This window comes from Mytilus galloprovincialis, chromosome 12 (genome assembly GCF_965363235.1).
Source record: "Mytilus galloprovincialis chromosome 12, xbMytGall1.hap1.1, whole genome shotgun sequence".
Classification (NCBI taxonomy): Eukaryota; Metazoa; Mollusca; class Bivalvia; order Mytilida; family Mytilidae; genus Mytilus; species Mytilus galloprovincialis.
In genome coordinates this window covers 71,309,688-71,331,481 of record NC_134849.1, presented here as the reverse complement: position 1 = coordinate 71,331,481, position 21,794 = coordinate 71,309,688, and the positions used below count along the sequence as shown (strand labels likewise).

General features: G+C 32.4%; 2 protein-coding genes across 2 annotated transcripts in view; both read right to left on the bottom strand.

Moving 5' to 3' along the window:
• Positions 1–21,794, bottom strand: part of LOC143053755 (uncharacterized) — a 213,666-nt gene that overhangs the window by 95,762 nt on the left and 96,110 nt on the right. The window lies entirely within an intron of this gene.
• On the bottom strand, positions 8,376–17,058 carry LOC143054726 (uncharacterized). Its single transcript, XM_076227759.1, has 5 exons — positions 15,830–17,058; positions 13,737–13,826; positions 12,237–12,317; positions 11,126–11,579; positions 8,376–10,858 (listed from the first exon to the last, which is right to left on the bottom strand). The coding sequence occupies exons 1-5, from the start codon at positions 16,895–16,897 to the stop codon at positions 10,821–10,823; spliced, it is 1,731 nt and encodes a 576-aa protein (XP_076083874.1). The 5' UTR covers positions 16,898–17,058; the 3' UTR covers positions 8,376–10,820.

The following is a 21,794-nucleotide window of genomic DNA, read 5'->3' as shown; positions in this document are numbered from 1 at the left end:
ACCTCTTGTGACTGAGTCACTGTCCTCTTGTATATATGAACTCTCTGTTTTACTTAATATTCCCTATTTAGTGTGTACACATTTATGATATAAATAATTTACAGCTTTAAAAAAAAGTATATAAAGATATTCTGAACTTTTAAAATGCAAATAAAGGAACAACATCATTGGCCTTACCGCCTTATCATTTCTTATCACGGAAACAAAATTAAATCAATTTGTAGAGAACCGTGGTGTAGTGGTTAGTGCATCGGACTACTAACACTAAGGTTCCTGGTTCGATTCCCGTTTGGGATGAAAATTTGAGGAACTCAATTTTCGGCTCTCCCTCGACACCATTTGCGAGTATGGTCTTGAGGAAACGATGATAGTCCGTCGGAAGGGGACGATAAATGGCTGACCCGTGTTAAGAGAGAGCCATATCTCTTGCACGTTAAAGACACCCTTGTAGATTTCGAAAAAGAGTATAGGCTTATGCAGCTACAAGGCAGAACTCGCACCCGCAAAGTGGAAAGGGATTAGTTTAAACATAAATCAATTTCGTTCTTGACCATGTTGACGATCCCTGTCTAGTGTTTGATTATTTTTTTTAAATAAGCATTTGAATCACGAAGCACGTATAAAAATTACATAAGCAGAACATGTTGAATACCTAGCTGTTTTGCACGACTGAACGTGTAATAAAAAAGTAAAAACACGTTGAACGTGAAATAAAAAAAACGCGATCACGTCTCACGAAAATAACCCTTTACCACTCTCCATGAAAGTTAATGATTTTGCATCGTTTTTTTAAGATAGTTTTTACATGTTAAGAAAATTCTATTTTTAGCATTAGTATTTTCCGAATCGTTTAAAAAAAGCCTATAAATAGAATATGCATAATTCATGAATCGTGACGTAGGGCGGTCTACGGGATCCCTTCTTCCGCTTACCTTATATCACAAGCCTATTAAATGAAATAAAACATATAAAAATAGTTAAATGAACAAATTAAACCTAAACAAGATGTTGTCTTGATCGGATTGTTTGTTTTCGACTGAGGTTTTCGATGTATTGTATCATATTGTCTAGAATGCACAACCGCTGGAAAAAGTTAACACTATTATTATAAAAATGTAAACAAACTCTTTGACCATTGTAGTGTCAAGTCGATTTATAAACCAATGAAAACACCCGACATATCAATTACGTCTTATGTGCATACAAACGCACCCGTTATCACAATGTTAACGGAAACGTTTCTGAATACCACGTTAAATTTTACTATGTCCAATATATTAATTGATTGTTGGTGGTTAATGTCCAGTGGCAAATATTTCATGCATGTTCAGGACGTATGTCCTACATATGATATAGTTTTTGTCTAAAATAAAATGAATTCAGATGAAAAATGTTTATGGAACGATCATTCCACTTTAAAAGGCTGGAGGGAGTATAATAATTTTATAGTCCAAAACGTCTTGAAAGGCTATCATATTTCTTTTCTTTCACACGTCGCAGGAAGGTGGGCCACCAAAGCAAAAAATTAATATACCCTTCCTCACTGTCATAATTATTTGGACTTCTAGTAGTTTACATGTGTCTTAAAAACAAATTCTGATTCCCAAATTGATGAAAACAAAATATTCTGTTCAAGCAGAGGACATTGTCATTCGTCATCCATGATTTTGTCTGATTTTCTGTAATCTTTTTACAGCACAGAAATCCAACAATGATATTTTAAAACTAATTACGAAAATTTAGGTACACGGAGAAGGAAAATTCCTTACTGAACAATTTATTTATGTTAGATAAATAATGGTATTCCGCTAAAATCAACAATAAAACAACTTTGATAAAAGAACTAAATTCCTATTACCTCCACGTAGCAAAAAGTTAAATCGCAAAAAAATACTGAACTCCGCGGAAAATTCAAAAGACAATAGCCAACAATGTTTTTATGAGCCCGTAAAAATTTTGACCTATGTATTAAGGTATACAAATGTGTGGCGTCCCACTGTCCGTCGTAAACGTGGTACAATATATTATCCTGAAGTCTATAAACTTAACATGGTTGTTTTTTGATGATGTTTTCCAACAACATAAAAAAGAAGATGTGGTATAGTTGCCAATGAGACGACTCTCCACAAGAGACACACATGACACAGAATTTAACAACTATAGGTCACTGTACGGTCTTAAACAATGAGCAAAGGCCTTACCGCATTGTCAACTATAACCAGGTGCTCCGCAGGGCGCAGCTTTATACGACCGCAGAGGTCGAACCCTGAACAGTTGGGGCAAGTATGGACAAAACATTCAAGCGTGATACAGCTCTGAATTTGGATTGTGATCAAATTTTTGACATTACATGGTGTTTTTTTTAAACAAAACAAATGTCAAGATTTTACAAATCAATTAAAGATTTCTTCTTCAAACTTTTTAAATCTAAAATTAAATAGTTGACACAGCATAGGTTTCTGACACAGAATGAATGTGGTCTAATGAACTTAAAAGTTTTTTTTTGCCTTTGAGCAATTCACTATGCTGTTGAATATTAATCCTCTCAAAAAAATGTTTGAAGAAATTTTCTTTTTATTTATGAAATCTGAAATGAGAAAAATTTAAACCCCCCCTTTTTTCCACATCCCCGTTTCCCTGTTTCCAAAACTGATATCAATTCAAATTTCTAATGGAGTTTGCAACAATAAATACTCTTTTAAATACATCATAAAATATTAAAATGTAAAATAAAGTGCTTGTTATCACTGAATGGTAAACATGGTAAAGATTGGTTGGTAGTAAAAGTGAATATACATTGTTTATTGTATAAAACAATAAAAAAACCTTCATCAGCAACATTTTATATTGGCAAATTTCTAATGAAGTTATTTACATAAAGTTATTGGCAAATAAAAATAGAAAATGACATCATAGTCATGTCTGGCAAATGTCCAACATACATTTTTTATAAACATTTTAGATAAGATAAGGAAAAAAAGCTTCATCAGCAACATTTTATATTGGCAAATTTCCAATGAAGTTATTTACATAAAGTTATTGGCAAATAAAAATAGAAAATGATATCATAGTCATGTCTGGCAAATATCCAACATATATTATCAACTACTATTCTATACAAAGAAAGATAACTCCAATTGAAAATTAATTGCTATTGCACAATATTGTGCAATTAGATATTTCTTGCTATTGTGTAATACTGTGCAATTGAAAATTTCTTGCTATTGCACAATACTTGATATGGAATCCTGATTTGGACCAACTTGAAAACTGAAACCATAATCAAAAATCAAAGTACATATTTAGATAAAGCATATCAAATAAGCCCAAGAATTTAATTTTTGTTAAAATCAAAATAAGGTTAATTTTGGACCCTTTGGACCTTAATGTAGACCAATTTGAAAACTGGACCAAAAATTAAGAATCTACATACACAGTTAGATTTGGCATATCAAAGAACCCATTTATTCAATTTTTGATGAAATCAAACAAAGTTTAATTTTGGACCCCCATTTGGACCAACTTGAAAACTAGGCCAATAATTAAAAATCTAAGTTCATTTTTAAATTCAGCATATCAAAGAACCCCAAGGATTCAATTTTTGTTAAAATCAAACTAAGTTTAATTTTGGACCCTTTGGACCTTAATGTAGACCAATTTGAAAACGGGACCAAAAATTAAGAATCTACATACATAGTTAGATTCGGCATATCAAAGAACCCCAATTATTCAATTTTTGATGAAATCACACAAAGTTCAGTTTTGGACCCTTTGGGCCCCTTGTTCCTAAACTGTTAGGACCAAAACTCCCAAAATCAAACCCAACCTTCCTTTAATGGTCATAAACCTTGTGTTTAAATTTCATAGATTTCTATTTACTTATACTAAAGTTATGGTGCAAAAACCAAAAATGATGCTTATTTGGGCCCCTTTTTGGCCCTTAATTCATAAACTGTTGTGACCTCAACTCCAAAAATCAATCCCAACCTTCCTTTTGTGGTCATAAACCTTGTGTTAAAATTTCATTGATTTCTATTTACTTATACTAAAGTTATTGTGCGAAAACCAAGAATAATGCTTATTTGGGCCCTCTTTTGGCCCTTAATTCCTAAACTGTTGAAACCAAAACTCCCAAAATCAATCCCAACCTTCCTTTTGTGGTCATAAACCTTGTGTCAAAATTTCATAGATTTCTATTCACTTAAACTAAAGTTATAGTGCGAAAACCAAGAAAATGCTTATTTGGGCCCTTTTTGGCCCCTAATTCCTAAAATGTTGGGACCAAAACTCCCATAATCAATCCTAACCTTTCTTTTGTGGTCATAAACCTTGTGTTAAAATTTCATTGATTTCTATTCATTTTTACTAAAGTTAGAGTGCGAAAACTAAAAGTATTCGGACGACGACGACGACGCCAACGTGATAGCAATATACGACCAAAAAATTAAAATTTTTGCGGTCGTATAAAAACTGTGAACATTGAAACTGTTTAGGAGCCTTCCAATTCTTTTTAATTGTAATCATTCACCCGAAAAAAAGTTTAATTTTATAAATAAATGTGAAATTCTAAAAAGTGTTTTAACGTGAATAAAGGGAATTAAAGGAGTTTTATAATGGAAAGCAGCCCATCAAACAAAACAAATCAAAACAAAAAACAACATCTAGAGGTAAACATATGGTATAAATTAATACACGAGTGTGTACAGTACATGTAACTGTATGTCAAGTTCTGATTTGCCGAGTCTTAAATTTTAAAAGCCGTGAAAATTATCAACAGTCTGTAATCACTATTTTTTTTTAGATGTTTCAAACTTAGACCACAAACAAAGAGATGTATTTATGATTCACATGATGTTATTTCCGAAGACAATATTACCAATTTTTAGTTAGCTCTTTACAAGCAATATTTATACATCTCAAAAATGTCGCCGGTATTTTGCAGCGATTACGTTGAAAAGTCTGCCAGGGACGTTGTGCACTTTAGCGTTAACGTTGATGTTACAAAAGGGGGAACGCAATTTTTAAGATAATTCGCTTTTAATATAAAATCCAGCACGGTGACATTTATTTTTTATTTGATATTTGAAGAAAGCATGACAAAATGCAGTTTATGCAGAAAAATGATAATCAAAGCACCAAAGGGTGCTATAGGCAGTTAATCAAAAACTCAAAGGCAAACTTGGCCAAGTTCAGATGAATAGTGTAAAGAATTAGTCAAAATATTTATCTCAGGCATTGATCTCAGCTATTTCTAAAGTATCAAATAATGCTTGTATAGTAATGTTTATGTTATGCAATCCTACCATTTTTAAACGTTATTTCCAATTTATATTTATAAAGATTCAATGTCTAAGATTATACACATACACTGTCCTATGTAAGGGGAGAGTTTTGTGCCATGTAAGATGTTACCGGGGTTTGCCGATCAATGCATGTGAATGGGAGCATATAGTTGGACCCCCCCTTTTATCAAATGGATAGATCCGCCCCTGATACTGATAAAAAATAAATATTATTATTCAACAAATGGTGTGTAACTTGAATAGTTTTACGTATTAATGGTTTTGATGTTCTTGAAGATACTACTCAAGATTAGGAGTGCCAAAGGCGAAAAATATAGTTCAATGGTTTCACTTTTTTAAAGTATTTAACTGCACACCTTCTCTTTTTACTGTCCTTATACTTTGAACCAATTTATTTAGGGTGAAAACATAAAACTTGGGATGCGTTTTAAACGAAACTAAAACAATATCAAGACATAAATTTCATACAGCTATACAATTTGACGCAAATTGATACATCAAAAGCAAAGTTTGCTAACTGTCACTTAAATACTAAGAACTTCTATATGTACACATACAATGTATCAGTGGAGGACGCGTAACTTCGTTCATAAAAAATGTGTCGGCCTAAAAAACACTTACAGGATTTGTAGAAATTGTCATTGTAAATAAAAAATTACAGTAAATAAATTGTATGTAATAAATGTATGTATTGTAAATATAAAATAAATGTCTTCAACTTTTATTATTAGTACATATTTCTAGTCCCATCGTACATTACTGTTTTTCATGTAACAATTACGCAATGTATAGCCTCAATAATTATTGTTACATTCGTAATTAAACAGGTCCTTACCCAACAATGCATTCCGGCATTTAGTCTCCAATGTAACAATAATATTTTTTATTATTGTTACATTTCCATGTAACCGTAGCCAGTGCCATTCTATTAACGTCTCAAATTATAACTGAATTAAAATATCTTGATTTAATACGGTTTAACCGTCTTCCATTACTAATATCATAATAAAAACAAGAATGTGTCCTCAGTACACGAATGCCCCACTCACACTATCATTTTCTATGTTCAGTGGACCGTGAAATTGGGGTAAAATCTCTAATTTGGCATTAAAATTAGAAAGATCATATCATAGGGAACATGTGTACCAAGTTTGAAGTTGATTGGACTTCAACTTCATCAAAAACTACCTCGACCAAAAACTTTAACCTGAAGCGGGACAGACAGACGGACGGACGGACGGACGAACGAACGGACGAACGAACGGACGCACAGACCAGAAAACATAATGCCCCTCTACTATCGTAGGTGGGGCATAAAAACATTTATTTAAACTTTAAATAACTGTAATAGTAGGAATTAAGAAAAACTTGTTTGTAACTTCAACTTGTTGTAAACATTTAAACGTTTCTCGAGCCTCGTTAGTCGTTTAGTACCTTTTTATCGTATAATGCGATTTTCTTTTCACATTATTTTCATGGGGAAATCGTTTACCAGCATAAAGTTGCTGAAGGAACCGCATAGAATTGATTCAAGAACACTTGACGAGTGTTTAAATGTGAAAAATTATAAAAAGAAACATTATAGCAAAAAAGTCGTATTTTTCTGTACCGGAAATCGAAAAGTCCTTGTAAATCAAAAACAATTACGGCGTGATACGTGTCACAGATTCGGACTTAATATTTTACGGAATATGCGACTTTGGAAGTTAGATAATGCCGTCCTTTAGAAAACAGTTGTTAAAGTTTTAATCTCAAGATTTATTGAAGCACATTGAGGTAAATCAAAGCACGTGTAGCATTATGTTACATTGTAACACCAAAGCGAAACAATCTTAAAATGACCTTGACATCGACCAATCAGAAAACTACAATAACAACAACTTTATTTGACAAGCATGAAGGAGGTCATTTGCGAGATAACGGAAAAATATTAACAAGAATACAAATGAGCATACATTTAAGATTACTGAATTTAGATGATTTAAATAATCCCAATCATTTCAGACAAAAAACGAATAAAATGATTAATAATAAAGTACCAATGTATCACCAGAATCCTCCCAATTTAAAAGGTATGTAAATTTCGTCTTCTATGTAATTTGAAATTGCCGCCAACTTATATCAGCTGATTAATAGACTACTGACGTATGTAATACGTATCGATGACAAACAATATTCCTACGACTTTTGCCATTTGGGAAATGTAAACGACTCATCTTTATAGATTTTCGGCGATCAAAAATTTCATAAAATTGTTCTTTGACATCTTTACCAACAGAACAGGGAATAATAAACTATAGAAGGATTTCTATCAAGCACTACTTCCTATGTGCAACTTCAAAACTTTTTGGAAAATCGACGACCATTTAACGTTTTTATGGTAATATTTTTTATATTCCAGAATAAAAAGTATGAAAACAGTGTCCAATTAGTTATAAATAACATGATAGCCAGCCAGATAATAAAAGTGGCACATATTTCAGCATTTATTGGGTAGAACATAAATCAAGGGTGCTCGCATAAAGCAGCTTAACTGCTTAAAAATTACATTATCAGAAACACTTTATTTCCATATTTTTTGGATTACAAAAATACCAATTTGAGCATCTGGATTTATTTTTTTCCTTATTGTCACTTATCACAGCTTCAAATTGAATCCGATTTTAATAATTTAGGACGAAGAATATTTGCTCCAAAATTTTTATAATATTGCCTAACTTTTTTGCAAAATTGCACAAATCCCCAATTTTCAGCCTCAATTTTCTCGAAAACGAGCACGGTGACCTATGTTTTATTTTGTGTTTTATTTTATAACTCGACAAGGCCTACAACATATTTCAAAACTAAACCAGATGCTCCGCAGGGCGCAGCTTTATACGACCACAGAGGGCAAACCCTGAACGGTTGGGGCTAGTATGGACACAAACATTCAAAGTGGATTATAAATAACAGCTCTGAATTTGGATTGTGATTAAATAGTTAACACAGCATATATATATGTTTCTGACACAGAATGAATGTGGTCTTATGAACTTAAACTGTTTTTTTTTTTTGCTTTTGAGCAATTCAGTATGCTGTTGAATATTAATCCTTTGATATTTGAAGAAATTTTCTTTTTCATTTCTGAGATCTGAAATAAGAAAAATAGAACCCCACCAATTGTTTTAACCTCCCCCTTTCCCTTATTCCAAAAATGATCTCAATTCAAATTTCTTATGAAGTTTTCAACAATAACTTCTCATTTAAATACTACATAAAATATGAAATGTCATACAGTCATGATTTTTAAAACTACTATTCTGGACAAAGAAAGATAACTCCAATGCAACATTTTATATTGGCAAATTTCCAATGAAGTTCATTAAACTCAAGTTTTTGGCAAATTTCCAATGGAATTTACTAATTATAAAGTTTTTGGCAAATTTCCAATATACATAATTTAAGAGCAGTTTAGATGAGATATTAAAATGAGTTTCAATTACCAACCTTACACTGCTTTTTAATTATGTTTTGTACTTAAGTAATTGTCCAATAACCTGGAAACCCTTTCCCCCTTTTTTGCACCTTATTCCTTAACGGTTTGAGCCATTACTCCCAAAGATAATTCTAACCATCCCTTTGTGGTATTCCAATATCCAAAATCTGAATACATGGATAGATTCATCATATCAAAGAACCCAAGAATTCAATTTTTGATGAAATCAAATAAAGTTAAGTTTTGGACCCTTTAGACCTCAATGTGAACCAATTTGATAACCGGTACTAAATATTAAAAATCTAAATGCATGGTTAGATTCAGCATATTGAAGAACCCCAAGAATTCAATTTTTGTTAAAATCAAACTTTATTTTTGGACCCTTTGGACCTTAATGTAGACCAATTTGAAAACCAGACCAAAAATTAAGAATCGAAATACATGGTTAGATTCAGTATATCAGAGAACCCCAATAGTTCAATTTTTGATGAAATCAAACAAAGTTTAATTTTGGCCCCTTTTGGCTCCTAAACTGTTGGGACCTCAACTCCCAAAATCAATCCCAACCTTCCTTTTGTAGTCATAATCCTTATGTTAAAATTTCGTTGATTTCTATCTACTTATACTAAAGTTATTTTGCGAAAACCAAGAATAATGCAAGATTGGGCCCTTTTTTGGCCCCTTATTCCTAAACTGTTGGGACCAAAACTCCCAAAATCAATCCCAACCTTGCTTTTGTGGTCATAAACCTTGTGTCAAAATTTCACAGATTTCTATTAAATTAAACTAAAGTTATAGTGCGAAAAAAAAAGAAAATGCTTATTTGGGCCCTTTTTGGCCCTAATTCCTAAACTGTTGGGACCAATACTCCCAAAATCAATCCCAATCTTCCTTTTCTGGTCATAAACCTTGTGTTTGAATTTCATAGATTTCTATTGACCTATACTAAAGTTATAGTAAAAAAACAAGTCTACATTCCATAACTCTATGCATAGACAGTTTTGTTCTCTATTCCATTGTTGCAATCACATTCCATAACTCTATGAATAGACAGTTTTCTTCTCTATTCTTTCTTGGCAATCACATTCCATAACTCTATGAATAGACAGTTTTCTTCTCTATTCCATCTTGGCAATCACATTCCATAACTCTATGAATAGACAGTTTTCTTCTCTATTCTTTCTTGGCAATCACTTTCCATAACTCTATGAATAGACAGTTTTCTTCTCTATTCTTTCTTGGCAATCACATTCCATAACTCTATGAATAGACAGTTTTCTTCTCTATTCTTTCTTGGCAATCACATTCCATAACTCTATGAATAGACAGTTTTGTTCTCTATTCCATTGTTGCAATCACATTCCATAACTCTATGAATAGACAGTTTTCTTCTCTATTCTTTCTTGGCAATCACATTCCATAACTCTATGAATAGACAGTTTTCTTCTCTATTCCATCTTGGCAATCACATTCCATAACTCTATGAATAGACAGTTTTCTTCTCTATTCTTTCTTGGCAATCACATTCCATAACTCTATGAATAGACAGTTTTCTTCTCTATTCTTTCTTGGCAATCACATTCCATAACTCTATGAATAGACAGTTTTCTTCTCTATTCCATCTTGGCAATCACATTCCATAACTCTATGAATAGACAGTTTTCTTCTCTATTCTTTCTTGGCAATCACATTCCATAACTCTATGAATAGACAGTTTTCTTCTCTATTCTTTCTTGGCAATCACATTCCATAACTCTATGAATAGACAGTTTTCTTCTCTATTCCATCTTGGCAATCACATTCCATAACTCTATGAATAATCAGTTTGGTTGACTTTTTCATCTGGTTCATTCATTTGTATAACTTTATGTAGAGATGGTTTAAGACAGACTGTAATTGGTAGCATTTTTTTCTCAATACACGGATCTAGTCAAAAATGATCAGTCTAATGCCAATAAGTTGGTATGGTAGGTAGTATGTAAATTTCTTTAAAAGTTTTGAAATTACTATTTGTAATAAAAAATACGCATGAGCTTATTTCTCTATTGTGTTGGAATAATTTCAACTTCAATATCCATTTCTGAAATGAAAACAAAATAAATCACAACTGCTCAGATAACTTTAGTTTCTGTTTTAAGTTCTACTTTAACAGTTTTCAAAGAAACCCAATTTTTAAACCAATAGAAAAGGACGCTATATTGATTATCATGCAATGGAAAATGTTCTCTAAATACTTATGTTTTATGTTCGCATACCTTCATACTGTTGTAAAAAAATAAATGGATACAATCATAACGAACTTTGTGCACAAATTCTGTTTTTAAAAAGGCTAAGATTTCTAACTTACCTAATATTTCATTTTCAATTGATTGAACGTCCTCAGCAGAAATAGTTTTAGCCAAAATTTCATGTAGGTGATCAGTATAAAGCCTTGTTGGTTTGTTAACTTGATCAAAACGTTGTAAGAGATCAGTTAATATGTTACACAACTCATTAAAACGTGTATCCCCAAGTTCAGCTGCCCGTGAGTGTTGTAGTTCATTCCTTGTAAGTCTTATACGTTCAATATCATCTCCAACAGCTATGTTTGTAACCTGAATTTTTTGCCAGTCCCCTCCCCATCCTTTAGATGGAACATGCTTTTTTAATTTATAATGCTCCTGGTACAAGTATGTGATATCACAATCGCTCCTTGGACGTAGATTTGGTATATCTTGATTTAACAGGTCATAAGAAGCATCAGCAAGAATATTAAGCACAATTATTCCCATCTTTGTAAAATTGATCTGCTCTGCGGTGAACTGAAAACAAATAATAAAAGTAAATAATTGTTACATAAAGTATGTAAAAGGTCAGCGTAATCGTGAATAAGGCTACTCCAATATCCGTCCTTAGTTTCTTTTTGTTTTGGGGATGTAAAAGCACCCTGCCACGTCCACTCTGTGATTTAGCTAGATGGTTTTTTTCTGCTTTGCATCCATCTGATGAGTTAAGCCCATTTCAACTGATTTTTATATTTTGTTCTTATGTTGTAATGTTAAACCTTTGTCCATAAAAGGTTAGGGAAGGATTGGTGCCTTGAACTAGTTTATCCCCGCCACATTCTGTGTTTGCCTCTCCCAAGTCAGGAGCCTGTAATTCAGTTGCTGTCGTTTGTTGTTGTATATTATATTATTTTGTTTTTCGTGTTAATATCATTTTGAACATAAATCAGGCTGTAAGTTTTCTTGTTTGAAATGTTTTACATTTGGCGTTTCTGGGCCTTTTATAGTTGACTATGTGGTATGGGTTTTCCTCACTACTGAATGCCGTACAGTAAACTATAGTTGTTAATTTCTGTGTCGTTGGTGTGTTTTCGAGAGTTGCCTTAATGGCAATCATACCAATCTTCTAAATGTTATATCGGTCAGAATGTTTATTATACATAGTTTCGGATACATTATTGTGATATCATATACCTCTCTCAAATTGCATTTACTTGGTGGCTCTTCAGAAATATTTGAATAATCTCTCTTACCACGTTTGACACTTACACGCACCTGCAATTAATAAATCATGTTCAATTATACAAAACATAATATAATAATTAGTAAACCTTGAGAAATTATTCAATTTTGACAGAAAACTAAGCATTGTGGATGATACTTATCCTTTCTGCTCACTCTATTTGTTTGGACTTAGGAGTTATAATTCACATACAGGTTTCATTATACTAATCATGTATAGGGCTGGTATGTAAAACAAACAAAGTTTGGAAAACTCATAGTAACTCTGAAATAAGTAAAATAATTTGTATTGGGCGATAAACAAATGAACAAGAGGTGAGCTAACTAGACATACAATCATGAGATATGAAGGCCAATGTAACTATCCACCTGACACCAAATGGAGTAGATGTAAGCAACAATTGGTCGCCGTACGACATTCAAAATTGAACAAAGCTAATACTGCATATTAAGCTATAATATAATTTCAATGAGATTTGAAAACAACACCATATATATTTCATGCGTTTTTCTGGATTTACCTTCAAAGGATGAATAAGAATCTAAACAGTTGAAGAGCTATATGACCAAAATGGATCTAAAAATAGCCAAATCTATCTGAAGTCAACTTTGAGGAAGTTGAAACATAACATTTTTTTTAAATTTTAGAAATTTCTGTCAATAAATAATAAACTAATAATTTGATTACGGACTTTCCGTTTTGAACTTTTCCTCGGAGTTCGGGCCATTTAGAATTTCTAATATACATGATATACATCTCAATCTACTAGCATACAATGAAGAAAAAAAAAAAGAAAAACAAAACAAATAAAACTTAATAATGGTAAAATTCATCATGCAAGGGCATATACAGATATACGAAGTCTGCCAAGTAGTTTATTAAAAGCTAAAAGTGTTTGCCAAAAATGCACAAAAATACCATGAATACCTGAACTCATCAAAACCTCATTAAACATCTTCAAGGACAATAGCTTCTACAAGGGGTCAACTAATTATGTATGCTAGATTGACAAATTTGTAGATCTTGTCCTGATGATCATTTTAGCTGTAAACAGTTTCTTCTTATCTCTTATAGTTTTCATGATGATGAGCGAACATACAAAAAATGGGTAAACATCCATATTTAGCATGTTTATAGCCAATAACTGCTATAAGCGTAAGAAGTCGACAGTTTATTTCGGACATTAAAATTATTTGCAGATCTTGACTTGTCGATCATTATTGGTGTTCTTTCTTTCTTTTTTCTTCTATAATGTTTTCAAACCCATAAAAAGGTTACGGATCTGATTACCCGTTATAACTGATAGTAACAATAATTGACCAGTGATAAATGCTATCCATGTAATTATGATTAATCTAAAACATCATACACATTAAGTTATACAAAACTACATATATTTACATAATACTAGTTTATATACATGTTGTATGTTTTCAACAGTAGAGTGTTACCTTTGTGGATGTACTTTGCATTGGACTGGTGTTTTCAACCCAAAGATGAGATCCTGGAACATGTTGAGTTTTTTCAGAAATCTTGGTCAGCTAAAAAAAATTAAAAAATAGTTACCAATATTGAATGTTCATTACTTTACTTAAATTTATATATAATTAATGAAACATACATAACATGTACAATGTTATCTAGTTGCAGCAATAATCTATAACTACAGGAATTTGATAAATTGTGATTTCCCTGCGTAAAAACTGCCTTAAGGAATTTAATATCCCTTTGTACTTTTCTTTTTTGACTTCATAGACTATATGTATGTCGATCCTATGTGAACTGTTATCACACAAATGACTTCAATAAGTAAACAAACAAAATTTAAAAGTCATTCAAGCATGACTAAAGGTACATCCCAATATTCCGGTTAAATTGGAAATGAAGAAATTTTTATAACATCAAACTAAATATCAATTATCTAGTGTATGTTAGTCTTCAAAATTATACCATATCAATAAGAGTAACCTAAAATCAACTGAAGCCTGACTGAGGGGACATATCCATACATACTCTTAACTAGAGGCTCTCAAGAGCCTGTGTCGCTCACCTGTTAATGTGTTTACTGATGTCGGCCATCTTTGTTGGTAGGCGGGGTCATTAGACACTCTTTTTAAAAATAGATACCCTAGTATTATGATTGTGGCCAAGTAGTTTTAGAAAAGATTTTTATACAAGTTACAAAAATGAGGAAAAGTTGTTTAATATTGACTCTAAAGGGAAATAACTCCTTAGGGGGTCCTCTAACAATTTTGATCATGCTGACTTATTTGTAGATCTTACTTTGCTGAACATTATTGCTGTTTACAGTTTATCTCTATCTATAATAGTATTCAAGATAATAACCAAAAACTGCAAAATTTTCTTAAAATAACCAATTTAAGGGCAGCAACCCAACAACAGGTTGTCCGATTCAACTGAAAATTTGTGAGGGGATATATCTTATTCTGATGGACATTAAAATCTTGAAAGATTTGCCCTAAATGTCTTGGTTTCAAAGATATAAAGCAAAAACTGCATTTTACCACTATGTTCTAATTTTAGCCATGTCGGCCATTTTGTTTGGTAGGCTGGGTCATCGGACACATTTTTTAAACTATAAACCACAATGATAATTGTCGCCAAGTTTGATTAAATTTGGCAAAGTAGTTTTAGAGAAGAAGATTTTTAGAAAAGTTACAAAAAATGATGAAAAGTTGTTAAAAATTGACTATAAAGGGCAATAACTCCTTAAGGGGTCGACTGGCAATTTTGGTCATGTTGACTTATTTGTAGGTCTTACTCTGCTGAACATTATTGCTGTTTACAGTTTATCTCTATCTATAATAGTATTCAAGATATTAACCAAAAACTGCAAAATTTCCTTAAAATAACCATTTCAGGGGCAGCAACCCAACAACAGGTTATCCGATTCGTCTGAAAATTTCAGGGCAGATAGATCTTCACCTGATAAACAATTTAACCCCATGTCAGATTTGCTCTAAATGCTTTGGTTTTTGAGTTATAAGCCAAAAACAGCATTTTACCCCTATGTTCTATTTTTAGCCATGGCGGCCATCTTGGTTGGTTTGACAGGTCACGCCACACATTTTTTAAACTAGATATCCCAAGGATGATTGTGGTCAAGTTTGGTAGAATTTGGCTCAGTAGTTTCAGAGGAGAAGATTTTTGTAAAAGTTTACAGACGACGGACGACGGACGCAGGACGACGGACGACAGACGCCAAGTGATGAGAAAAGCTCACTTGACCTTTCAGGTCAGGTGAGCTAAAAACATAGTAGAAGTTCAGATATTTGTGCCAATTTAATACAAAAAGACAGATAATACAAAAAAAAAAACAAATAAAATGACAGTGATTTTATTTATAATTGCTAAACGGGTGCCTGTGGATAATATTTATGAATCAAAGGAAAAGCGTGAGAACAAGTGGTCAAAACATGTTTTATAAATGCAAGAATGACTTCTAGACTAATATATTAAAAATGATGCAATAACATGAACGAGATGAAATCTTTCCTATCAAACAATTAAAATAATATATTACCTGTATCGGTGCATGATCAGACCATTCATTGATATGTGTTTCTGTACACATCTCACAAAAATAATCTGCATCTTGCTCATAAAATCCTGTCACACAGTCTGGTTCTGCAAGGCTACATCCCAACATTTTGTCAAATTTTACAGTCGTCATTTTGAATCTTTTACATATTATAGTGTTTATTTCTCTTGTAACAAAATCATCAATGTCCTTGAAAAGACATCTTTCAATGTTACAATGTTTCCCAAAATCCCAAACCTGAATCTGAATCACATTGGGATATGTCGTCACAAGTAATTTTGAAGTCTTTTGAAACTTAAAGACGACAGCTCCTCTGAAAAGAGCTATTGGCCGTTTTTTTTGTCCACGGACAGGTACTTCTGCAATTTCATACTTCCGGCTCAGTGAAGCAATCAAATGATTCATTAAATGTCCTGGTAGAAATTTAAATTTGAAACATAACCAAGTGGATTTTGTACAGTTTTTTTCTGTCACATTAAATTGTTCGTGTATAGGACAGTCAGGTACATCTTCAACCATACACGGTATGTAATAGCAAGGATTTGTATCAGCGGCATCTCTGTCTGATACAGTTGGACGTATTATAATATCAAATTTCTCCATGACTTTCAATATATGATCTTTATGTTGAAACAAGTTTTGCTTTTCCTCAAATTTAAAGATTTTCTTATTTGTTTCTAATATATTTTCCAAAACCACACTATGTAATATTCCTCTACTATTTAAATCATTCCATTCATCCGTTAAAAGATGCCGTCTGGCACCTGATTGAAATTTCTCTGCTGTTATTATACATTTAAAAGCATCAGACAACCATTGAGTATCTAAAATGATATAATCTGAAAGATCCTCAAAATAAACCAAAGCTCTGAGTTCATGATGAAATTTTAAATATAACATAAGTTCTTCATGATTTAATGGTTTTGGTATTTCAGTAGATATTTGCTTAATTTCATTAAAGGAAATAATTGGTAACTCCTTCTTTTTCTCTCGTAGACATTTTTCCAACTGAATAAATTTAATAGGATAGTCTTTATTCCATGTTCTCATTGTTGTGGCTAAGTTTAAGAGATTTTGTCGTATTAGCTGGAATACACTTGGATTATCTTCTGTGTTTGAAATAAAGTACTCGTACTTATCACTAATGTGTCTTCGTGCAACAGCTGATACATCCTCAGCATATTTATCAAGGCAATCTCTACATGCATCCTCAATCTAAAAAATAAAGTCGTTTTCTTCAATAAGTCTATGAACAAAAAAACATAAAAGATATGTCAATGCATGGTTATTATAAATAAGAGTACCGTTTCACAATGAGTTTGGATATACATCACAAGACAATGATGATGCCCCCTGCAGTAAGCACGAATATATCTAGTCCACAAGCAGGGATGTTGAACTTCAACTTGGAATAGTTTTGTGCTGCAAAAAGTAAAAATTGAAAACGGAAAGTCCACAATCAAATGGCAAAATCAAAAGCTCAAATACATCAAACGAATGGATAACAACTTTCATTTTCCTGACTTGGTACAGGCATTTTCTTATGTAGAAAATGTTGAAATAAACGTGGTTGTATATGAGTTGCTTGAGTTTTAATTAACTATATAGTTAAACAGATCCTTTGGAAAATATTTTTTTCCGGATAATGGCTAGTTTTTGAAAGTCCTATAAAGTCTACTCCTACGAACACGGGAATAAGAAAGATTGTTATTGTGTAGGAAAGATGTATTTTGTGTCAATGTTTGTCACCAGAAAAATAAATAAATGGAAAATGGATGCGAGCAGTCAGTACAAAAAAGTGTTATAGAAATTCACAGAGGATTGGAGTAAACCTTAAAAAAAGACAGAAAAACTGCAAATATTGAGGTGCGTACGTGAAAGAAATGATGCATCAATGGTAAAGATAATTGCACAGATTTAGATTCAACAGAAAAGCAGTTTACCATTTAGCATCCATGACCAAGAACTAATTAAAGTAAACACAATCAGGCAATAAATAAAGCAATACCAAATAATCAGCAGTCAGAGCTCAGACATAAATAAGTCTGAATCTGCTTTCGACTCATAGAGGTCTAAATTTGTAAGTTTTAGGATTTGTCTCCCTTTAAAGAAAGACAAAATACGACTTTAATAAGCCAAATATTGTTAAACAAGAAATAATTGACCAGAATCAAAAAGTTGCAAATGTCGACTCCTACAAGTCGATAAGTTACCAAAATTGGTTAACTTCAAGACCCACACATATTTCTAAAAAGGTCATGCATCTAAATCAAATAATGACTACATTGAAAGACAATGCTTTGTCTTCTAAAGAAAAATATGAATGAGTGTCTAAACTAGAGGCTCTCAAGAGCCTGTGTCGCTCACCTGTTACTGTATTTATTGATGTCGGCTATCTTGGTTGGTAGGCGGGGTCATTAGACACCTTTTTAAAATAGATACCCTAGTAATAATTGTGGCCAAATATTGCTGTTTACAGTTTATCTCTATCTATAATAGTATTCAAGATAATTACCAAAAACTGCAAAATTTCCTTAAAATTACAAATTCAGGGGCAGCAACCCAACAACAGGTGGTCCGATTTGTCTGAAAATTTCAGGGCAGATAGATGTTGACCTGATCAACAATTTTACCCCTTGTCAGATTTGCTCTAAATGCTTTGGTTTTAAAGATATAAGCCAAAATATACATTTTACCCCTGTGTTCTATTTTTAGCCATGGCGGCCATCTTGGTTTGATGGCCAGGTCATCGGACACATTTTTTAAACTAGATACCCCAAGGATTAATGTGGCCAAGTTTGGTTAAATTTGGCCCAGTAGTTTCAGAGGAGAAGATTTTTGTAAAAATTTACGGACGACAGACGACGGACGCAGGACGACGGACGCCAAGTGATGAGAAAAGCTCACTTGACCTTTCAGGTCAGGTGAGCTAAAAATCGGAGATAATGTTAATTAACCTTGCAATGCAACCGCCTGGAACCACACTAATAATGAGGTAAAACATCTGTGTTTAGTAAGGATGTTCAATTAGATAATTAAACATAGATAGCTCAAGTCCTTGTGAACACTCAGACAGTTTTTTTGCTGTCATAGGTGGTGTACTTTGGCCACCGATTAAAATTAAGTTTTTTCATCAACAGAAATAGACCTAAACAAGTCTGTCATTTTCTGACTTAGATAAGTCTAAAATTGAAAACAAATTTTTATAATAAATACATATTTTGACTTCTTTAAGTCAAATACAGAAATCCACCTGTTTATGTCTGAGCTCTGACTGATCAGGCCATGAACTTGCTTTTACATTTTTAATAACGACTGTTAATGACGCCCTATTCTTGCACAAGAAGTTTTTTTTTATATCGCACATACTCAACACACACTGATCACTTTTGCTCAGGAATGACTCATGTGACTCCGATACCTTTCCACCTGCAAAACTTCAGAGCAAATTAATAAGTCCTTATTGCTTCTAATCACAATTCAGAGGCAGCATGGCTAAAATGTTTCAATTATAGTGTTTAGCTCTGACCTTATTAAATAATTTGCCATCGATCTCGCTGGAAAATTGAGACTTTCAGAATTACATCAAGGTATGTCGGATAATTTGCAATGCATGAGGTTGATCGATTAGACAGTGTGAATTTCAATCATCTACAACATATCAATTGTCGAAAATTTGGACACAAGGAACAATATAAGGATATGTCAGTTAATATCAAGTTTCATTAAAATATAACCCTATTGCCCATGAAGCTTTGATCAGTGCTTCTTTGGAAAAGATGCCCGCGTAGCTTTTCACATTTGTTTCTTGATTGATTGATGAAAAATCTCACAAAGGCGCGTCTGAACCGTATTTCGTGTGGAAAATAAATTTAGAAAGATATTGGTATAACCAAAGGTATCGACTCTGTAGTAATGTTTACTTTCACCCAATTCCATTTGGGACTAGCGGTGCAGTGACATCATGAATAAAGGTCACGAACATTAATAAAAGCTTTCTATTCACATGGTTTTTGTGATTTCTACGAAGAGGCAAGGCCATACCAGATAATCATTGCAATGCATGAGGTTGATCGATTAGACAGTGTGAATTTCAATCATCTACAACGTATCAATTGTCGAAAATTTGGACACAAGGAACAATATAAGGATACGTCAGTTAATATCAACTTTCATTAAAATCCGTTGGGTAATATCAGGTGGTGAGACCCAAAAAAAACTATCGCCTTGACAGATTTAAGAAAACAGATAATTTAGGGGAAAACAAATGGATTAAATTTGAAAATAGAACCATTATTTTTGAAAATTGGAAAGAGTTCTTGTAACTTGATATTTTTTTGTCAATGATATTAAAGATGACACAAGTGCTTTATTTCAGCATATTTTTTTGTAGAAATTAGCCTACAGGTTGACATTGTAAATACAGCTGTTTCACAAACCAAGCTTCTTTTTAGGAGTTTAAAATATTCAGGATACAAAATACCTCAATTAAACTAACAATAGTGTACTCTATCCTTAGATTCTAATAAATATTCCATAATCACAGAAACGGCAGAATTATTAAACAAATATGAGGCCTTAGGGGAAAAGCTCTAACTCCTGGGTCATAAAACAGGTAATTTAAGCATTAGGATGCCTACAAAGTAAAATCACAAAAATACTGAACTCCGAGGAAAATTCAAACCGGAAAGTCCCTAATGAGATGGCAAAATCAAATGACAAAACACATCAAACGAATGGACAAAAACTGTCATATTCCTAAACAGACCATTTTAGGCAGATATTATGAACTTTTATAGATACAGTTAGATGTGAACTGGAGACTAAAGGTGGATTGGATACTTTATGTAACCTTGAATGTTGTAATGATTAACTACTAAGCTTTCCATTTATTGAATTCTAAAATGCTTTCAATTTGTTATCAGAATAGTTTCATACAGGTTCTATACATTTTATGTCAGAAAACATGCACACACATGTAGGGTAAGCTGACATTAATTAAAGTATTAAATTGTTTTCGAATTGATTAAAAATTGAATCAGGGGTGGGGGTATAAAATATACTGTAATAGCATATACAGTGTTTTATTTTAGGCTATGATCATAATAAAAAAACTATTGTTGTGAAAAAAGTGTTTTCAAGAATTTTTGAATAAATGCTTTTATAGGTTGCATTTTGTAATTACAGCTGTTTCACAAACCACGCTCTTTTGGGGAGTTTATAATATTCATAGATATTTTGTTTTGTTTACCTACTGGTTCACGGCTATGATCTATATATGTTTCATTTCGTAGAAACAGAACTTGGGAATTTTACCAGTATGAATACACATGGATAGTGGTGAAATTGAATTCTGAGGAAGACCCAAAGTGAAGGGACAGGTAGTACAGATATTTAGTATAAGTTTAAACTCTTAGAAGTTTGGGTCATATACATATTGAAAAATGTCCTATATTTTGACCTTTGAAAAAGATAGTAGTGCATATACGCTTTCCATTCTAGGATATCAGTTTTTACTTATTTTCGACATACAAGTTTGAATGCTCCTCTGGTATCTTTCACCCCTCCTTTACCAAACCTCATAGTAAAAGTGGTACAGTTTTAGCAGTAAAATGAGTTCCTCTTGGAAATCGCATTATTGATATTTACAGAAGAGTAATTGGTAACCAGACATTAATATTTTGACATAAAATAAAAGCCATCTTAAAATGTCCGAAATTTCATTTATGAGTATTGTAAATATTCTATGATATTAATTTATTTGGAAAGGTTATTACATTGAAGCTTTAAATAGTCCATCTAACATATTATACAAATCCATTTGTAAAGCTTAATGATGTACTTAGGTGAGGATTTGGAATTTGTGTCAAATGTTCGGACTCCTTGGCGTTTTTCCATACAATACAATGTAAAATATTTTGCCCCATAACACCCATTTATTTTTTCA

Coding starts and splice junctions, on each gene's coding strand:
- LOC143054726 (XM_076227759.1), bottom strand. CDS start 16,897: ATGAGAACATGGAATAAAGACTATCCTATTAAATTTATTCAGTTGGAA. Junction 12,318..13,736: donor TGCAAAGTACATCCACAAAG/GTAACACTCTAC, acceptor TATTAATTGCAG/GTGCGTGTAAGTGTCAAACG. Junction 11,580..12,236: donor GTAAATGCAATTTGAGAGAG/GTATATGATATC, acceptor ATTTGTTTTCAG/TTCACCGCAGAGCAGATCAA.